A 17,007-nucleotide genomic window follows, 5' to 3' on the forward strand; every position below is an offset into this window, starting at 1 on the left:
CGGATTTTCTCGGAAACTTTTAAATGTCCCGGATCGCGTATTATAAATATTGTAACGTTGAAGCTGCAGCTGGCGCATAATACGCGAAAAGCTCGGCAATGCAACGTAAACGGATACTTGGATTATTACGAGAACGATCATATACGGTATATAACGGGATCGTCTCGTGCGGTTCGCAGTTGTATATCGAGCTCGTTTTATAATTCGTTCGTTTTTTCAGTTACATAATCGATACGATACGATCTCTCTTGCGATCGTTGCGCGGTGCGATCGAATATTTTGGATCGCTCGAACGCGCGTTGCTGTACTCATCATTGAAAGTGTTCGGCGGTGGCGGATGCAAACTGTCAAAATAAAAACCTGCATAGGGTTGTGCTCGCGACGACGTATCGATACCGTTAATTGTGTAAAACGTCGATTAAAAAATGAATACGGCTGCACTCGATGTCAGTCGTTTCCATTGCGTACTTATAGGCGATAAAGACGTATAAGCGGCCGCGCGCGCGTATTTTGAAATTCGCATAACAGCCATAACAGATAGCGCTTTATACCCGCAAGTGCGTGCGTGGTTTAGCGATAGGTATACATGGTATGTATGCTGCTGCTGCTCGCGCCACGCAAAAGAGAGTGCCCCCGTACAGTTTATAGTACATACAGCATACACATAGGTAGTTTACATACAGTGATATATGTCGTAGTAGTAGTAGTAGGCAGCAGCAGCAGTCAGTCAGTCAGTCGGGTTTTTGCAGGTTATAAAGCGCACGTAATAATTCGTCGTGTGCCTGCATTGCACAGCCGCGCGACGGTGCGACCGTCACATCACAGTACTACTACCTACTACATCGTACTGTATAGAGACAGAGTCAGAGCAGCCTCTCGTGCTCTCTGCTCTGCTTTGGCTAGCTGTGTGCAGAGTAGTAAAGTTACACACTGTATATCTTGCGTGGTTACTCTCTCGCGAATTTCTGCCGTAAATACGCGCTCTGCAGCTGTACATACGCAACTGTGCTGCTGCTAAAGGACGATATCGCACGGAGTGCAGTTTATACGATGCAAATGTAACTACGCCGAGCAGCAGAGCCAAGTGCCCCAGTGATAGTAGCGAGTGTTCTATACTATCGTCGTCGTCGAGCGAGAGAAGCCTGAAGCTGCTGCTTGCTGCTGCTATGTTATGCTCGCGAGCTCGAAATGTTCCTCCGCGCGTGTAAAGAGTGCTGCTCTCAGGCTGCTGCTGCTGCTGCTGCAGCAGTACGAGTTTGATGTTGTGTGTATGATTATTAAACATCGTGGTGCGTGCGAGTGCGCGTGAAGCAGAGTGATAAAAACATCAATTATTCGTGCGTGTGCCAGTGCTACTACTGCTAGTGCTCCGTGCGCGTATATCGAGTGCAAGAATCGCATCGATAGCCGCGTAACTGCGCGGGTTGCGGCTAGACAGTTATATTGTTATTTATTTTTTTCTTTTTTCGAAAAGAGACTTATGTGATCTCTCTCTCTCTCTCTCTCTCTCTCCGACTCTTGTGTTGTATACACATTTGTAAATATACTACTGTTGTGCGCTGCTGCTGGCTGCTGCTACTCTGCTGCTGCTACTGCTGCCTGCTTTATACATTGGCTCGAGTACTCCGTGCTGTTCGCGCTGACGAGACTCTGCTGCTGGATCTCTCTCTCTCTCTCTCTCTCGACTGTATATATACAACAACAACACACCCTTGGGCTCTCTCGCTTGCAAGTGTGTATAATAGTGGCCTCGCGCGCGCGGACCATGCAGAATTGTTGCGGCCCCGCCGTCGCCGCGGTCCATTGAGCCGAAGAAGAAGAAGAAGAGCAACAATTATCCCATCGTCGTCGCGCGGTGCTGTGTTCGCGGTCGGCGGCAAGTCGATCGAGTACGTGTACATGTGAAGCGTGGCGAGAGTCATCGAGTTATTATCTCGCGTGCGAAGCCGACGACGAACGACGAAGCACAGCAGCAGCAGCAGCAGCGCAGCCACTGCTGCACATAACACATAACATAACGTGCACGTCAACAAAGAAGGGTTATATATGCGCTGCTGCCAGTACCTAACTACTATATTGGAAGTAGTGCCCGACGACGGAGGAGTGTTACAAGCCTATCGCCGCGAGTTCTTCTGCTTCTGCTGCTTCTCAGCGATCATCGGCAGAGAGCAGCGTTGCAATAAATAAACACGCGCAATCAGTGCAGGCGCTGCGTTTTTTTGCTCGCCTTTTACATACGCACCACCACCTCCACCACCACATCAGCACACCATCGTCGTCGTCGTCGTCGTCGTCGTCGTAGTCGTCACCCTCCGATGTTGTTGTTGTTGTTGTTATCGTCGTATCGGTACTTCTCTCGCTGCTGCGTCGTTCGTTCGTTCGTTCGTTCTTGCTTCACTGAGAGTTTCGTGCTTGGTTCTCGCAAATTGTGATACAAGCTAATTACCCCAGAGTTTTAAACGTCAAGTTTTTTAATTCGATGTGTGTTGTGATTTTCTTTTATCATCTGGCAAGAATCTGATCTGATGTTCATGCAGTACGCACGTTGCGAGTTCTTCATAACTGGAGCGAGCGATTCAGAGTCTGTTTGTTTCTTGGATGACCAGAGACCAGGCACATCTGCAATTATGTAGTGAATTTAGTGAATAAGCAGGCAATTTTACCCAAATTGCAAGACTCTATAATATAATATGAAGCTTGTGCTATCCGTAGTGCTTCAGAAAAGACTCAGTGGTCAACAAAGCTGGTGCGTTCATTCGTGATGATGGAACCAGCAATTACTTTAGAAAAAGCTTTTCATAAAGCAGCAGTAAGTCGATACAATTTGTTTCAACTTCATTCGATGGATAGTACTTAATCTGAGAACTTTTATTTCTTAGGAAATGATAAATCAAATATCAAAGCACTCTCTGAGTGTGGATGCTGGTGGAGGAGCCAGCGGAGGTGGTAAAACTACAGATTCAATAAGTAGGCATAAAACACATAGTAGTAATAGTCATCACAGTTCCAAAAAGCAACAAATGAGTATCCATAAGAAGCTCATGAATTTATTTTTGGAAGAACAAAAAAAGACCTCATCTGGTGATGGGACGGATTCCATAATGGTTGGTTAAAATATATATTATTCATGAAAGCAACAGCGAATCCTGAGACAATATAAGCTTCATCGATCACTTTCTCACTTTTCAGAATAATCTTGACCATGACAGTAATTTGTTAGGAAAATTAGTAAAAAATGAAAATTTACACACACTCATTGTAAATCTGTATGTTGGTAATAAGGGTTACTCGTTGGCAGTGAGTAATAGGTAAACCATTGTTTTGCTATACAATTCTATCAAATAATCAGCAACTTAATGTCTTAGATTGTATGTAGTACATAAACTTTTTGATTACAATCAGAAAAACAAATGATCAAAGCTCTGACTCGTAATCGATCATCTTTCATTCAACTAGTAAACACTTGATATAACAGTAATTGACAAACGTTTTTTTGCAGCAAAAATGCTTATCACTGCGACAAGAACGGCAGTGGTGGTGTCAATAGTCACAGCGGCGCGGGCTCCATCGCAGAAACGCAGCTGATGGGCTACGAACAGGGCGAATTACTGAATTGTCTGGACTCGCGCCAGCTGCCGCCGTCGCTGGCGGAGACGCTCGAGAGATCGCACGGCCACCTCTTCTACGAGGGCTGCGTGATCGCCGAGGTGCGAGACTTTCGCAAGGTCCATCCGCACACGAAGCCGGAGATACATCACGTGCTGCTCAAGCCCAACACGCAGAGCCTGCTCGCCGACGTCGCGGCGCTGACGAGCGACGGTGACTGGAGCCACGAGGAGCGGCTCCAGCTCGAGTCCAAACTGCTGGCCGCCACGCAGGGACCCCTCTTTCTGGATCCCAATCCCATACCGACGCTGGCCTGCCTCAGGATAAAGCAGTCGAAAGCGCTGGTCGCCGATCAGAGGCTCGTCAGGCAGGCGAGAAAGTTCTCCCAGGTCTCGGTGAATCGCAAGAGGAAACTCGAGCAGCTCGCGCAGCCCGAGGGCGTGACGATAGCCGATCTCATGCAGAAGCTGCGCAGCAAGCGCGGCCACATCATGCCCTCGAGCATCGCGTGTCCGGCGCCGAGGCTGCTGGCGCCGCCGCTTCTGCCGCCCAGCGAGACGCCGGACGTCCTGAAGTACGCCAAAGCCTACGAGGCACCCAAAGAAACGAGAGACTGTCTGCCCGCGCTCATGGAAGAGTACATCCTCGAGACGGACAGAGGTAACGGTCGTACTTATCACATTAAGCTATCCATACTACAGAGACCTTCGACATCCGAGTACCTTGGCGAACTCTACGTAGATATTGATTATCGAGAAGGAGAAAAGAAGGGCTCGTCGTGCAGGTGCGTGTGCTTTTTTTTTCGTTGCTTGTAAAGCTCGCTCGAGCTTTTTTTAGTACATCTCGCTTCATCGCTGTTTTTCTTCTTTTCGCAGATTCCATCTGGGAACCAGAACACAGGCTAATCAGTATATAAATCAATTTACGGAAATCTTCACGGAAGAAGGAAGAAAGCAAGTGAAAATCATGCACATTGTACCTGGTCAAGCGCCTCGCGTCTCGTGTACCCTCGGTATGCAGAGAGCACAGGCACAACTCGCTCAACAGCAAGCATCGAATGCTCGTGTTCAGCAGCAAGTCAAGGTATGCAAAAAATTATTGCAGATTTTTAAGAGAGAAACCCAATCATTGAATCAATTCAAATTTCAGGCTCAACTTGTTCAACAATTGCAAAGTCAACGATTGACGCAGCAAGTAAGTTTAATGGTTTATTAACTTGCTATAAAATTTACTACCTCGTTGAGATAACTTACGATCGTTGTGTTTGCAGTTATTACAAAGGGCTCAACTCACGGGTCAAATACCAAATAACCTGGCGGGCCAGGTAGCTAATTCACTAAAAGTCGCAGTGGAAACGGCTGCTCGTCAGCAAGTACAAGCACAGCAACAACAACAGATTCAGCAACAGCAACAGCAGCAGCAGCCGCAACAGCAGCAACAACCAGTGCCGCAAGCTCAACCCCAAACACAACTTGTTCAGCAGCAAATTCAGCAGCAACTACAGCAACAGCAGCAGCAGCAACAACAACAGCAACAGCAACAAACAACAAATCAACTAATCAACGTTCTAGAGGGTACAGCAAACATAGTCCCCCAACAGCAACAGCAACAACAACCACCGGAGCAAATGATCGTAGAACAAACGACATTGGTGCCTCGGGTTGCACCCATACTCCAACAACAACAATTGGACGTTTCTAACGTTGTTCAAACTGAGTTGCAAGTTGCCGCTGCCCAGCAGCAACAAGTTTGTAATGGACAGCCGGGTATTCTTGTGTTTCAACAAAAACCTGTTCAGCAACAGCCACAAATATCTAATAATACAACCAATGTACCTGTTTTGGTAAGTTGAGCATTTAAACGATACTTTTCGGCGAGTCTTTACAACGATTTTTTTTACATTTTAGCAAGCGCAATTGCAAGCGGGAACGTTGAGCAGCTTGACTGACAATTCGAATCACACGAATGACGTGCTGCAAAGAAATTCCACAAACTTAGCTATCAGTGCACTTGCTAATTCTTTAATGAATTCGGCGCAACAGTTTACTCAGCAACAGCAGCAGCAGCAACAACAGCAGCAACAGCAGCAACAGCAACAGCAGCAACAAGCTGCGGGTGAGTAATTATGATCAGTAATAAAGCTTGAAAACTTTCTGTAATTTTTTTACTGAACTCGCTTTCATTCTTTAGCGAATGCTGCCGCTGCCGCGTCGTTGAATACCGTTGCACCGCAAGTAACGCCGAAAGCTAACAACAACGCAGCAATTTTAAGTCTATTAAACAGCAGTCCTGCTAATTTGACTCATCAAAAACTACAGCAGCAAAGGAGGATAGCCCTAAATGCCGCTGCATTACCCCAGAGGGTACTGAGTCACGGCAATATCATCACGGTGCCAAACAGCTCTGGACAGCAGGTTCGAGTCAGCTTTAGCCCAGCCCTGACGACAAATCAAATAGTCAAGCAGCCGGTAAAGGCATCGGCCGTTAGACTGGCCCGAGTGCAGGACGGCTCGGGTTCGTCTCTGGGACTGTCGATGCCCGGTCTGTCGGCGCTGCTGGCCGGCACGCCAACCGACGACACGTCCGTGCCCGGAATCACTGCCGCGTCGTCGCTGTTCGAGCGCCTCACTGCGCCCACAAACCAGGCGAGCCAGCCGACGAGCTCGATGACGAGTCCGCCGCCGGTGACGCCGCCCACGCTGCCGCCCCAGCAGTCGCCGCAGCTGACGCACCATCAGAGCCCGTCGCCCCAGCAGCAGCAAACGGCTAATGTGAATTTGCAAGGCGTCAATCTAGCTAGTCTACCGAATTCCATAAACGGCCTTCAGAACGTGCAAGTGTCAATTCCTGGGTTGTCGCAGCCCATCACCATGTCGCTCAATGTGTCCGCGGCGACCGGTAACGTAGTTACACCCTCCGGTGTGATCGTTTCGTTACCTATATCTTCCGGCACCAACACATGTTCGACGGTGTCCAGCGTAAGTTTCGACACTTTTCAACTGGTATACAACGTTTTTGCCGGTGCGATTGTGAATTGTAAATTTTTTCTTAAAGATGCCTGGTTCAGTTCCTACAACGTCTGTGGCTGCTGCACCTACTATAGTCGTAGCTAATCCTGCCAATGCTCATTTATCGTTACCAATTGGTATGTAAACTCTTGATATTTTTTATGGCCAAAATGTAAAGTATGAAGTACAAATTTTACTATTTTAGCACAACTTATACCTTCCGGAGTAAAAGGATTAACCCAACAGACTATACGAACCAATAATGCCGGGGTTGCATTAGCGCAGGTAAGTTTTTACTTCACAATCACAAGATCACTTTGCACTTGATGAGCTAATAACTTTACTTATACTACAAGTATGTGCAGGGTGGCCAAGCAATACAACTTGTAGGGGCCCAAAGATCTAGAATCAATCAAATGGGACGTCAAGTACAAGTCAATCAAGTCAAGACTCTGCCGATTTCGATGGCTGCAGCTGCCGCGTCGAAAGGTGTGACGAATCAGCTTCTGTTGTCTCGCAACAAACAAGTACTTACTCCAATAATGGGTATGTAGATGAAAATAATGAAAAATTGATTTTGCACGAAAGCTCTTGTAAAATTTTTCTCAACGATCCAATTTAATTTAATTTTTACTCGTAGTGGCGGCCTCGAAACCAATGGTAATGGCGAATCAAGCAAACGTTGGGGCAGCGACAACCGTTCAAACGACATTAGCCAATGCAGCCAAACAAACGTTACTTGCAAAATCGTTGCAAGCGCGGACTGTACAAGCTTCATCGATCAATCCATGTAATTCACAGGCGCAGGCGCTAAATGCGGTTGCCGGTTTCTCGCCACAGCAGGTAGTTTAATTTTTTGAGCCTGACTTTCGTTACCCATGATCTAGATTGGTTGTTCAACATTTTTATCCTTTATTTTTCATTACTTTCAGCTCCAACAGTTACAGCAATGCTTGGCAGCGCAGCAAAAGGCCGCCAACGCCGCTGGGGCGAACATCACGAACGCTGCCCGTACTCAGCTACAACCGCGCGGTGGTCCCGAAGATGTACTTTGAGCACACGCTGATACTCAGACTATTGACCAAGGGTCGATTCCATTTACTGCATCGGTAGCAACTTCATCGACTTCTAATCATCGTTACTGTATGGCCTCGAGATTAATACTTCTATTATAAGAAAAGAATGAACACAAATGAATAAGTGAATTGAGATATTTGTAAAAAGTATTTTTTTCGTAGATTTACTCTCAATATGTCGTTGTTTATTGAGTAACTAACAACCACATATTTAAAAAAAAATGAACTCTCGTCTGAGAGTGGTCCTCCTCCGCATGTATCATGATATATAAATATATTATAAATATACGTAAAACTTGTAAAACTTGTAAGTTAACTCTTTCATGTCGATTATGTATAATAGATAGATAGATACAAAGAAAGAGATAGCAAATACATTGAATATAATGTTGCGTGTGTAAAGTGAGAGTATATATTGTGAACTACTTCATAAGTGTAAAAATTCTTGTAAGTGCATGTGAATGTGTGTAATCATTAAAAACCGACGGCGGATGAATTTTTTCTCTGTCATTCTCGTTGAATATAAATATATACAGTATAAGAAAGATAAAAGAATTATGATTTGAAAAAGAGGAAATACGATTATGATCGGTCGATCGAAAAATGATATTCTTCATTAATTGTAGATAAAGAGTGCAAAAACTGACTTACTTGCATATATTATAAATAATTCGTATACAAATTTGTTTTATATTTAAAAAGTTCAGGAGAGAAGAATGCGTAATAAATATTCCATTTTTAAAATTGCTGTTGTTTTATTCTATATATAAATGACTTTATCAAAAAGGTAAAGGTGAAAAATTAAATCACTGACTGAGTTTACTAGTTTCAGACTGTTTTCATTATTTGTAAGATTGTCTTGTTAGCTACAAGATTACTGTACAAAAATATGATTTATAAAAAAATAACGATACACTTCGCGAATAATTTACATGGACGCTCCAACGCAACGTGAATTGCTTGCTGAAGCTTTCTGTTTTCACTTTTTTTCGATGAGCTTCATATCGAATCGATTCAAATAGTTTAAGTACTAATTTCATCAGTATCAAAAATATACAATTTCGTTACAATCGTTTAAGTGAATCTCATTCAACTTAATGTTAATTGGAATGTGTCGTTTCAATCGTGAGGGTCGCGAAAAGAGAGATGAACACCGACGGTTCTCCAATTCGTACCGACTAGTATATATAATTTATAAACAGAATAAAATTATTTTTCGCCGCTATGAGTCACGCATCAGAAATGCACTCATATGCAGCCGAGCATCTTACTATAGTAGCACCAAAATTTCATTATCATAGAAGAGAAAAAAATATATTGCACTAAAAAAATGTGATTAAAAAAAAATGTCATCTAATTATTATCAATTTTTGCTAGAGAAATGCCGATAGTACCGAGAATAAACAATCTACATGGCAAAGTAATTAAAAATCATCAAGTAAAACTAAACTTACGCACCTAGAATAAAACGTAAAATTAAACGTCTGCGAGTTGTTATCATCAACATCGGAAAAATAAATATAAATACTGCCTAAGAGTAACGAAAAATTGCTACGTGTATAAATTGCCTCGAACAGAGGCTCGAGAAATCTTGCGAATAGGAAGAAAAAAAAATTAACTAGGTATTTTGCCAGCTCTGTATGATCTACGATCATTTTCGCGTGACGACGCATCGAAAAAATAAAAAAATTTGATATTATCGCTTCTTCGCGCGGATTCTTCTAATCGCTCGCTCGCTTATTTTTTACTCTCTAATAGCGTAATAACAATTGTGTAAGAAAAATATTTCAATAATCATTTGCTTGATATCTACTACTCTGGCGTGCTTTGCTGTTGTTGTTTCTGTTGCTGCTGATACGATTGTGGCTGTTGTTGACTGAAATACCACTGGTGATTGGATTCCGTGGAGACGTCGGTTTCGTTGTTGATCATCGAATTCGGTGTCGACGACATTTCCGAGTTCAGGCGGTTCAGTTCCTCATCTGCGAAAGAAAAAAACAACAACGACGACGCATGAAAATCTCCGAGTGGAAATATGTGTTTTTATCATACGCCATCCCCGTTCGACGCTCACCGTTATTTTGAACTTTCCACGTTTCCGACTCGCTGGAAAACTGTTGGTTGTCTCGATTGTCGTTGTCGTCGTCATCGTTGATATCGATGATTTCCGAAAAATGAACCTTGCTGCCGTCCTCGACGTAGTAGTAGGCCATCAGGGCCTCTCGGTCCGCGGTCGCCTGCGAGAAAGAGGTAAAGATAATCCATCGAAGTATAGAAAGACTCATTTTCTCGAATCATCGAGTGCGAGAAAATTATCGTTATTATTGCTCACTTGAAGCATATTTTCAAAGTTATCGCTGGCAGTTTGACGATTGTCAATGCCGCTGGGCGTCAGATTCGACACGTTGATCACGCAATTGGTCGATTGTCCGCAATCCGTCCACGTTTTACTGTCGTACAACAAAATAGTGCAGAGTTTCTATTTTAGTATGCGCAACGAGAGAGAGAGAGAGAGAAATCGTTCGATACAAATGACAATATATCCAACGTATATATTCAGCGAGAGCAAAAAAACAAATGGAAGTATGCGAAAAAAAGCAGAAGATTATCGATGAAATACTCACGCGTTGTCGTCGTATTCCAGTGTCACGTTAACATTGGCTTTGTGCGGCTTGTATAACAAGGGCTCGTCGTCGCTGTACATATCTGAGGAAACAAACAGCGCAGAATTTTTGCGTGAATAAAACTTTTTCTCAATAAAAATAACGAAACGTCAACCGCGTATATGGAAATCTCTGATCTTCGATATTGCTCTAGAGGAAGGAGATGATGATATACGAAAGCAAAAAAAAAGCAGGCATCGTCTCAACTCACTCGATCCGTAATCCATTATGTTGACATGGCACTTGATAGTTTGCGGCATGGGCTGATAATAGACGTTGATCTTCGGAAAGATGAGGCTGAGCTGCTCCAGGAAGTATCTCGTCATGTCCATCAAGCTCTTTTGTAGCTTCGGCGCGTTCAGCACGAATCTGCGGCCACATTACACAAAGACATCATCATCAGCATCGGCATCATCGTCGTCATAGACGTAAGCATCTCGTGTATAAAGGATGATACACGCGAGAGATAGATCTCTCGGGGTAAATGTGTAACGTTTTATAATAATGACATTGACACGAATGGCAAAACATCGCTCGCGTAAATATATATAATACGCGTAGGCGCGAAAGCAGCTTCTGAAGCGAGCTTTATATCGTGATTATTCGTTACACGCATTATATTACCAATTGCGCGCATGGTCAATCCCCAATCCGGTTATCGGTATCGACATAGATTGCGAAAAATATAAAACGAGCGTTATACATATCGAACGAGCGAGCTTCTAATCTGACGCGAAGAAGCAGCGATAGAGCCAGAGAGAAAGAGAATTAGAGTTTCTATTTGACCCAAGCGCGCGCGCGCGCGCGAGGCCTAAATCTTTTGTTCGCGCCGATCTTATTCGATCGTGTAAACTCGTATTCTCGCTTGCGCAGCTCGCCAAAACTCACTTGGTGAAAGTGGCGTAGACGACGTCCGCGGGCAGGGTGTAGGGCAGACTGAGCAAGCTCAGCAGCCGGACGCTGCGATGCTTGAAGAGCCAATTGACGAGGCCCTTGTTGGCCGAGTCGATGGCCTCCTGGAACAGCATGAGCACGGTCTCGGGCAGATTCGCCACCAGTGCCTCCTGCCGATGCATCCTGCAGTCGTCGCAGTCCCGTTCGTTGCTGTATTTGTTGTTACTATTGTCTTTGTTGTTGCCCGTTGTGCTGTCCTCGCTGAGATCGACGCTCTCGGGTATGACGAAGGTCGACTGCACGGCCAGGCAGCGATTGCAATTGATGAGATTGTTGCGCGTGAGAAAGCGCAGCGCGTCGTCGAAGCCCTGCTTGCACATGTTGGAGAGTATCTCGGCGTCGGGCGGAAAGAGGATGCGCGCGAAGCGATACATGTTCTGGCGCGACAGCTCGATACTGGTGTTGGCCAGATTCACGTGAAACAGCTGACTGCTGAGGTCGCGCGGACATATGTCGCTCTCGCCGCAGAAGGGCGAGACGGTGATGGTGTTCTCGTCGAGGGTGGGCAGATTGTCGGAGAAGCCGCCGTCCATGTAGCGTATGCCGTGGAAGCGGGGCGGCAGGAGGCCGCAGAACAGCGGAATGAAGGAGCTGGCGAGGAGGGCCTGGAGGACGTCCTCGCGCGAGTTGTACTGCGAGACGATGACGTTCTTGCCGTCGTAGACGCGGGTCAGGGAGATGTGGAGCTTGCCGCTGACACGCAGGTGAGCGTCGTCCGGTAGCAGCTGTAGCGAAAAATAATCAATTTTTTTTTATAATAAAAATGTATAATAACGATGTATACGTTATTAAGCCCGAGTCGAGCTCTCCGCTCGAGGTCATTGAACTCTCGCGCAGCAGCGATCTGTATTCGCGCTATATATGTGCCAAGTATATATAATATAAACTCGGATAAAGGCGGGTATTATTAAGCGCGAGTTTATCTCGCTGGAATATATTATTATTGCACGCTTTTTCATTCGCGATATCGATGTACATGTGCATTTATTATAATTATTACAATACGACAAAAAAGAAATGAATAATGTGTCTGCATACCTTCTGTAGACTGTCGAGGAGAAAGTGCTGCACGTTCAAGGACGGACTGAACGGGCCCAGGGTGCGCGTCCTCGCCTCCTTGGCCAGACGCAGCAGCTGACTCGTCATGTCGGCTGAAAGAGTCAAAAGAAAAAAAATTCATTTCATCCGCTGTTGCCGATTTTTCATTGCGCTCGCGCACGCGAGCCTATACATGTTTACGCATTTTTCTTTTCTTTCTTTCGAATATTTTCATTCGAGTCTACAGGAGGTCGTGCGATAACGCGCAAGATTGTTTTGAGCTTTTTTTCCGCGCTCGCGCGCGGCTTATATACTCCCTTCAAAAGCCCGTCGAAAGCATCACGGTCGTGTGCGCGCGTATTAGACATTGGCATCATCATCGTCGATCGATATTAGCTCGTTACTGCATGTTGCGAATAGAGATCGGTACGTACGTATAGAAGAACGAGAAAAGCGAAGGAGAAAAAAAATCGGATAAAGACTGTATCTTCCGATAAAATTATATAAAGTTATAATATACGAATTTTTCCGAAACTTGGCAATGTTAAAGTACATATCGAACGTATCATCAAAGCCGCATTATAACGACGCGCTTAACAACAATAATAATAATAACAATAAATAACAACGAGCGGATCGGTTATAATGTCAATGTTTCTCGCGTTAAATAAAAGCAGCAAATTTTTAATCTAGATAGAAGAAGAAAAAAAACAGCGTCACGATCGCGTGCACGCGAGCGCGCCCGAGAGAGAATATATCTGCTGAATCGCGTTGACAATAATACAATAACGAACGATAGTGTCGTTATGTATGTGCCCCAACTGTCCTTGGTTTTACATAATCTATCAAAAATTCATTTTCTTCTCTCTCTAATTTTTTTTATGAATATTAATATTATAATATCGTTTTGCCGATCGTATTAAATCCGATAGCAGCTCGGTAGCAATAATTGGCATCATCATCATCGTCCATTATCATAAAAAATACACACATACATTATTATAAAGTTAAAATGTGCATCGTATATCTTGCTTGCGCGCGCGCCGCGTTATCGTTCATTGAGCGCTTAATTGCGCCCGCGAAACGTCAATTTCTTTTTTTCTTTCGCATACGTTATAAATTTTGACAAGAAGAAGAAGCACGCGGAGTTTTATCCGGCGTCGCGATCGATTTTTCGCCGCGAAATCGATCGGAGGTTTTCAACTGCATAATAAAATCGGTATACACCGATGTATAAAATAAAATATATATTATATTATAAATCGTTCGTCCGTGTATGTGTGTGGTAATAACGATACTTATCGCATTGCGCGATTCTTTTAAATATTGCAACTATAGTGTGCGTGATTGATGTCAATCGCTGCTCTCGGGGTCCTTTTAAATCGTGCCGCGAGCCGCATCTCTTTTTCGAGCTAAAAATCGCATTCCAAGAAATATCAGCGGCTCGCGCGCGCGCGCAGGCAGTTAATAATAATTATATCGCGGGGAGGATAGTTGTATAACGCTTTTATAAATGAGCTTTTCGTACGTCATATGCGCGTGTGTATGTGTGCTGTGTGGAGCAAGCGGTATAATACAGTAGCATAGCATTAGCACGAGCGAGAGAGTGAAATAATAATATAAATTATAAATAATGTCGAAGCGCAGAACTGAAATAGTTCACGGATCGTTGCGGAGAGAAGCTAATTATCACATACACACGCATCACAATTATAAACGTCGAGCGGCGACGAATCGACAAAGCTCGCACGTGCTTTATTGATACATCGATTGCGCTTTCGTATTTTGCCATCGTAACAACCACTGACTCTATTATGCACGATGTTTTCCTCTTTCTCTCGCTCCTTTCCCTCTTTTTTTTCGTAACAAAACAAGAATTTATTTGTATTATTTTTATATGTATACAAATGCAGCTCTCGGCGCAGCGTTATCTATCTCTCGAGGCTTTTATCTTTTTGCATAGCTTTGTGTGTGTCTATATTCCTAAGCTCTTTCACTCTCTCTCTATCCTCGTATATATATACGATATTAAAGTACGTGCGTCAACGCGAGTTTAGAGCAACAAGTTCGTGAATGCGAAAGAGTAGTCTAAATATAGATGCGTAAAAATGCGCGAAAAGGAAAACCACCGGCTGGTGGTCTCTCGATATTAAAACCAATACACTACCTATTATCAGCCGTTTCTATGTACATTGTGCGAGAATGACATACTAATAATACCAGTTCGCGTTTTATCGCCAACATTTAGCGAGTCTTAAACGGACGAAACTCGTTTTTGCGCTCGATTCTCGCGGTCTTTAAACGTTTAAATCTGCGGCACGAGTTTAGCATTTGTATAATATAATGCAGCAGCAGACACGCCGACGATCAAGTCGTCACATGTTTCTTTGCTCGCTTGCGCTGCTGCGGCCTTATCAATCTGTCGCACTGGCTCGCGCTGGCCCTGAACTTCTCGCCGCTTATGTGCAGTTTAGATTTAATACAATTGTAAAAAAGTGTCGTCGATAAGCCGAAATTCACTCGCGCGCCTCGTTTCGATCGCAGTAAATATCGTCAACATCGTCGACGTCGTCGTGTGCATCGCCGCGCAGGCACGTTTATTACGCCTAGAGAGAGAGAAAAACGTGTCGTAACAACGCACAACTCGTCGCGCGCGGGCTTATCGGTAAACAATACTACTACGCGCGCGTATATTAATAATGAACTCGCTCGTTGATCGCGTTTCGGGTAAACAAGTATAGGATAATACATATATTGGCGCATCACAATTGAAACGCGCGGAAGGCATGCGATTCATAATGTAGAGGCATATAAAACGCGTAATTTTCATCGAATCTATCTCGCGTCGAGTGATTCACGTATCGTATGCAGCTGCGTCGTTTTTCAACTATACTTTTTTTTTACACATAGAGATGTATCGTCGCTTCAATCGGCAGTATAATAACGCATAGATAAGGGACTAGAGGCTCATTAAAAATCTATTCCAGCGTATATTTATTATAAAACACAAATGTGTTGCCGATTGCAGATGTCTTTGTTTCAAGAGCGCTCGCGCGCGCGAGTTTTTGCCGCGTTCTGTAACGCGCGCAGTTTATTATCTACCCCCCGTGTTTCTTTCGCGCGCGAGCTCGCACTTTTTTTTCCTGAAATATTTACCGCGTGAGTCGATGAAATAAATAAACAGAACGAGACGAGAGTAGGTAAAAAAAAAATGAGAGTTTCGAAGAAAAATAAAAGAGGCGCGCGAAAGATACGCGCAATTACATACGACGCGACACGCGACACTTTTTACACATGCGTATATAATCCGTCATCTCGCATTATGCAGAATCGGCACATCGACGTGCTCTGGTATACATGTTGCTCGCGAGTCTCTACATTATAAAACGTTATTAAAAGGAGAAAATATACGATATTTTATAACGCGATGCTGCTCTTGTAAACACGAGTTATAAGTGTACACACACGTTCGTTGACCTACATATTTAAATGCTCGTATTATAGCAGAGCAAAGCAGAGAGAGAGAGAGAGAGAAAGAAAGAGAGACGAGCGGACGGACGGACGGAACGCACGTATTTTCTCTCTCTTATAATATAGCTTGAAAACACACTCGCTATATAACGAACGAACTATACGGATGACATTCACACGTGGAGAAGCTCGACTTCCGACCAATGACAGCCGAGGAAAAAAGTCGCGCGTTCCGTGTGTTTTTTTCCCCGCCGCCGCTGACGACAGCGTGCGTAAACAAAACAATACCACGGCACTATCTTCGTATCGATATCGAGCGATGTACGCGAATTTAACGAAAATTAATAGCCGATATTTTGTAGATACTGGAGTGTTTGATGTAGTAGTGGTATACGAACCAATTGGCAAATCGCAGAGCAGGCAGCAGGCGGCTATGGCCCCGGCCGAGGCACCGCTGATCTTGTCCAGCAGCAGATGCGGCGCGTACCTCTTGAAGCACACGGCCACGCCGACGTGATAGATGCCGAGGAAGCCGCAGCCAGCGAACGACAGATTCATCCTGGATAATAGACGAGCGGCAGCCGCTTCCTCTCTCTCTCTATAAACTGATGCTCTTCTTTTCCAACTCTCGTTCGGTCTTTGTTAAAACTTTTATTATAAATACGTGTACGATTGATCAAACAGCTGTGCGTTGAATCGACTAACAAATAAATTACAAAAATAGTCAGCTGCAATTGTATAATGTATATCGCGAGCGCGCGGAGCTGAGTTATATTTCTACGTCTTAACTGCAGTACGAGTTCTGGTCTACTGCTCGCTGCTATGCTACGCGCTCCGTGTAGAGTAGCTTCTGCGTGTTGATTGTTGTGTTATTGCCGTGACACCACTCTGTTCGGCGTTGGACGGTTTGTGTGCGTGCGACTGTGTGCGTCGCGACTCCGACTACTGCCCCCTACTACTCGTCCGATCAGCATACGACTCGTTGTATCCGCCGCGCTTGTTATCTATTCTCGCACACATACGCCGACTGGTTGTGTGACTTTTGTCGTGACGTCTGCTGTTTCGGCTCTTTCTGCAACGAATGGACGCGACACCTTTTTGCGCAGCGGCGGCACACACTTGTTGATGCACGCGTCACGCGATTCGAACGATTTATAAATTTTGGGTTTTTCACGAGCAAAAATCATCGGC

General features: G+C 44.5%; 2 protein-coding genes across 3 annotated transcripts; one reads left to right on the plus strand and one right to left on the minus strand.

Moving 5' to 3' along the window:
• The first annotated feature begins 614 nt into the window (after positions 1 to 614).
• LOC106654203 (ras guanine nucleotide exchange factor R) lies at positions 615 to 8,434 on the plus strand. 2 transcript variants are annotated; one of them, XM_014373966.2, is made up of 14 exons: positions 615 to 2,809; positions 2,880 to 3,104; positions 3,190 to 3,308; positions 3,500 to 4,390; positions 4,482 to 4,689; positions 4,756 to 4,800; positions 4,877 to 5,449; positions 5,514 to 5,721; positions 5,797 to 6,584; positions 6,661 to 6,751; positions 6,820 to 6,899; positions 6,980 to 7,160; positions 7,255 to 7,457; positions 7,547 to 8,434. In XM_014373966.2, the coding sequence occupies exons 1-14, from the start codon at positions 2,762 to 2,764 to the stop codon at positions 7,667 to 7,669; spliced, it is 3,783 nt and encodes a 1,260-aa protein (XP_014229452.1). In that variant the 5' UTR covers positions 615 to 2,761; the 3' UTR covers positions 7,670 to 8,434. The 2 variants fall into 2 exon arrangements, with proteins under 2 accessions (XP_014229452.1, XP_014229451.1); XM_014373965.2 differs by having other exon boundaries at positions 616 to 2,809; positions 6,971 to 7,160.
• Positions 8,435 to 8,508: 74 nt separating this feature from the next.
• On the minus strand, positions 8,509 to 16,725 carry LOC106654205 (patatin-like phospholipase domain-containing protein 2). The gene is made up of 8 exons (XM_014373967.2): positions 16,215 to 16,725; positions 12,346 to 12,458; positions 11,242 to 12,032; positions 10,565 to 10,722; positions 10,315 to 10,396; positions 10,023 to 10,140; positions 9,765 to 9,927; positions 8,509 to 9,672 (listed from the first exon to the last, which is right to left on the minus strand). The coding sequence occupies exons 1-8, from the start codon at positions 16,372 to 16,374 to the stop codon at positions 9,503 to 9,505; spliced, it is 1,755 nt and encodes a 584-aa protein (XP_014229453.1). The 5' UTR covers positions 16,375 to 16,725; the 3' UTR covers positions 8,509 to 9,502.
• Positions 16,726 to 17,007: the final 282 nt, after the last annotated feature.

Source organism: Trichogramma pretiosum, unplaced genomic scaffold (assembly GCF_000599845.2).
Source record: "Trichogramma pretiosum strain Unisexual culture from Peru unplaced genomic scaffold, Tpre_2.0 scaffold25, whole genome shotgun sequence".
Taxonomy (NCBI): domain Eukaryota; kingdom Metazoa; phylum Arthropoda; class Insecta; order Hymenoptera; family Trichogrammatidae; genus Trichogramma; species Trichogramma pretiosum.

Coding starts and splice junctions, on each gene's coding strand:
- LOC106654203 (XM_014373965.2), top strand. CDS start 2,762: ATGATGGAACCAGCAATTACTTTAGAAAAAGCTTTTCATAAAGCAGCA. Junction 6,752..6,819: donor TCATTTATCGTTACCAATTG/GTATGTAAACTC, acceptor TTACTATTTTAG/CACAACTTATACCTTCCGGA. Junction 7,458..7,546: donor CCGGTTTCTCGCCACAGCAG/GTAGTTTAATTT, acceptor CATTACTTTCAG/CTCCAACAGTTACAGCAATG.
- LOC106654205 (XM_014373967.2), bottom strand. CDS start 16,374: ATGAATCTGTCGTTCGCTGGCTGCGGCTTCCTCGGCATCTATCACGTC. Junction 10,723..11,241: donor GTCTACGCCACTTTCACCAA/GTGAGTTTTGGC, acceptor ATGTGGCCGCAG/ATTCGTGCTGAACGCGCCGA. Junction 10,141..10,314: donor CTGGAATACGACGACAACGC/GTGAGTATTTCA, acceptor GTTGTACGACAG/TAAAACGTGGACGGATTGCG.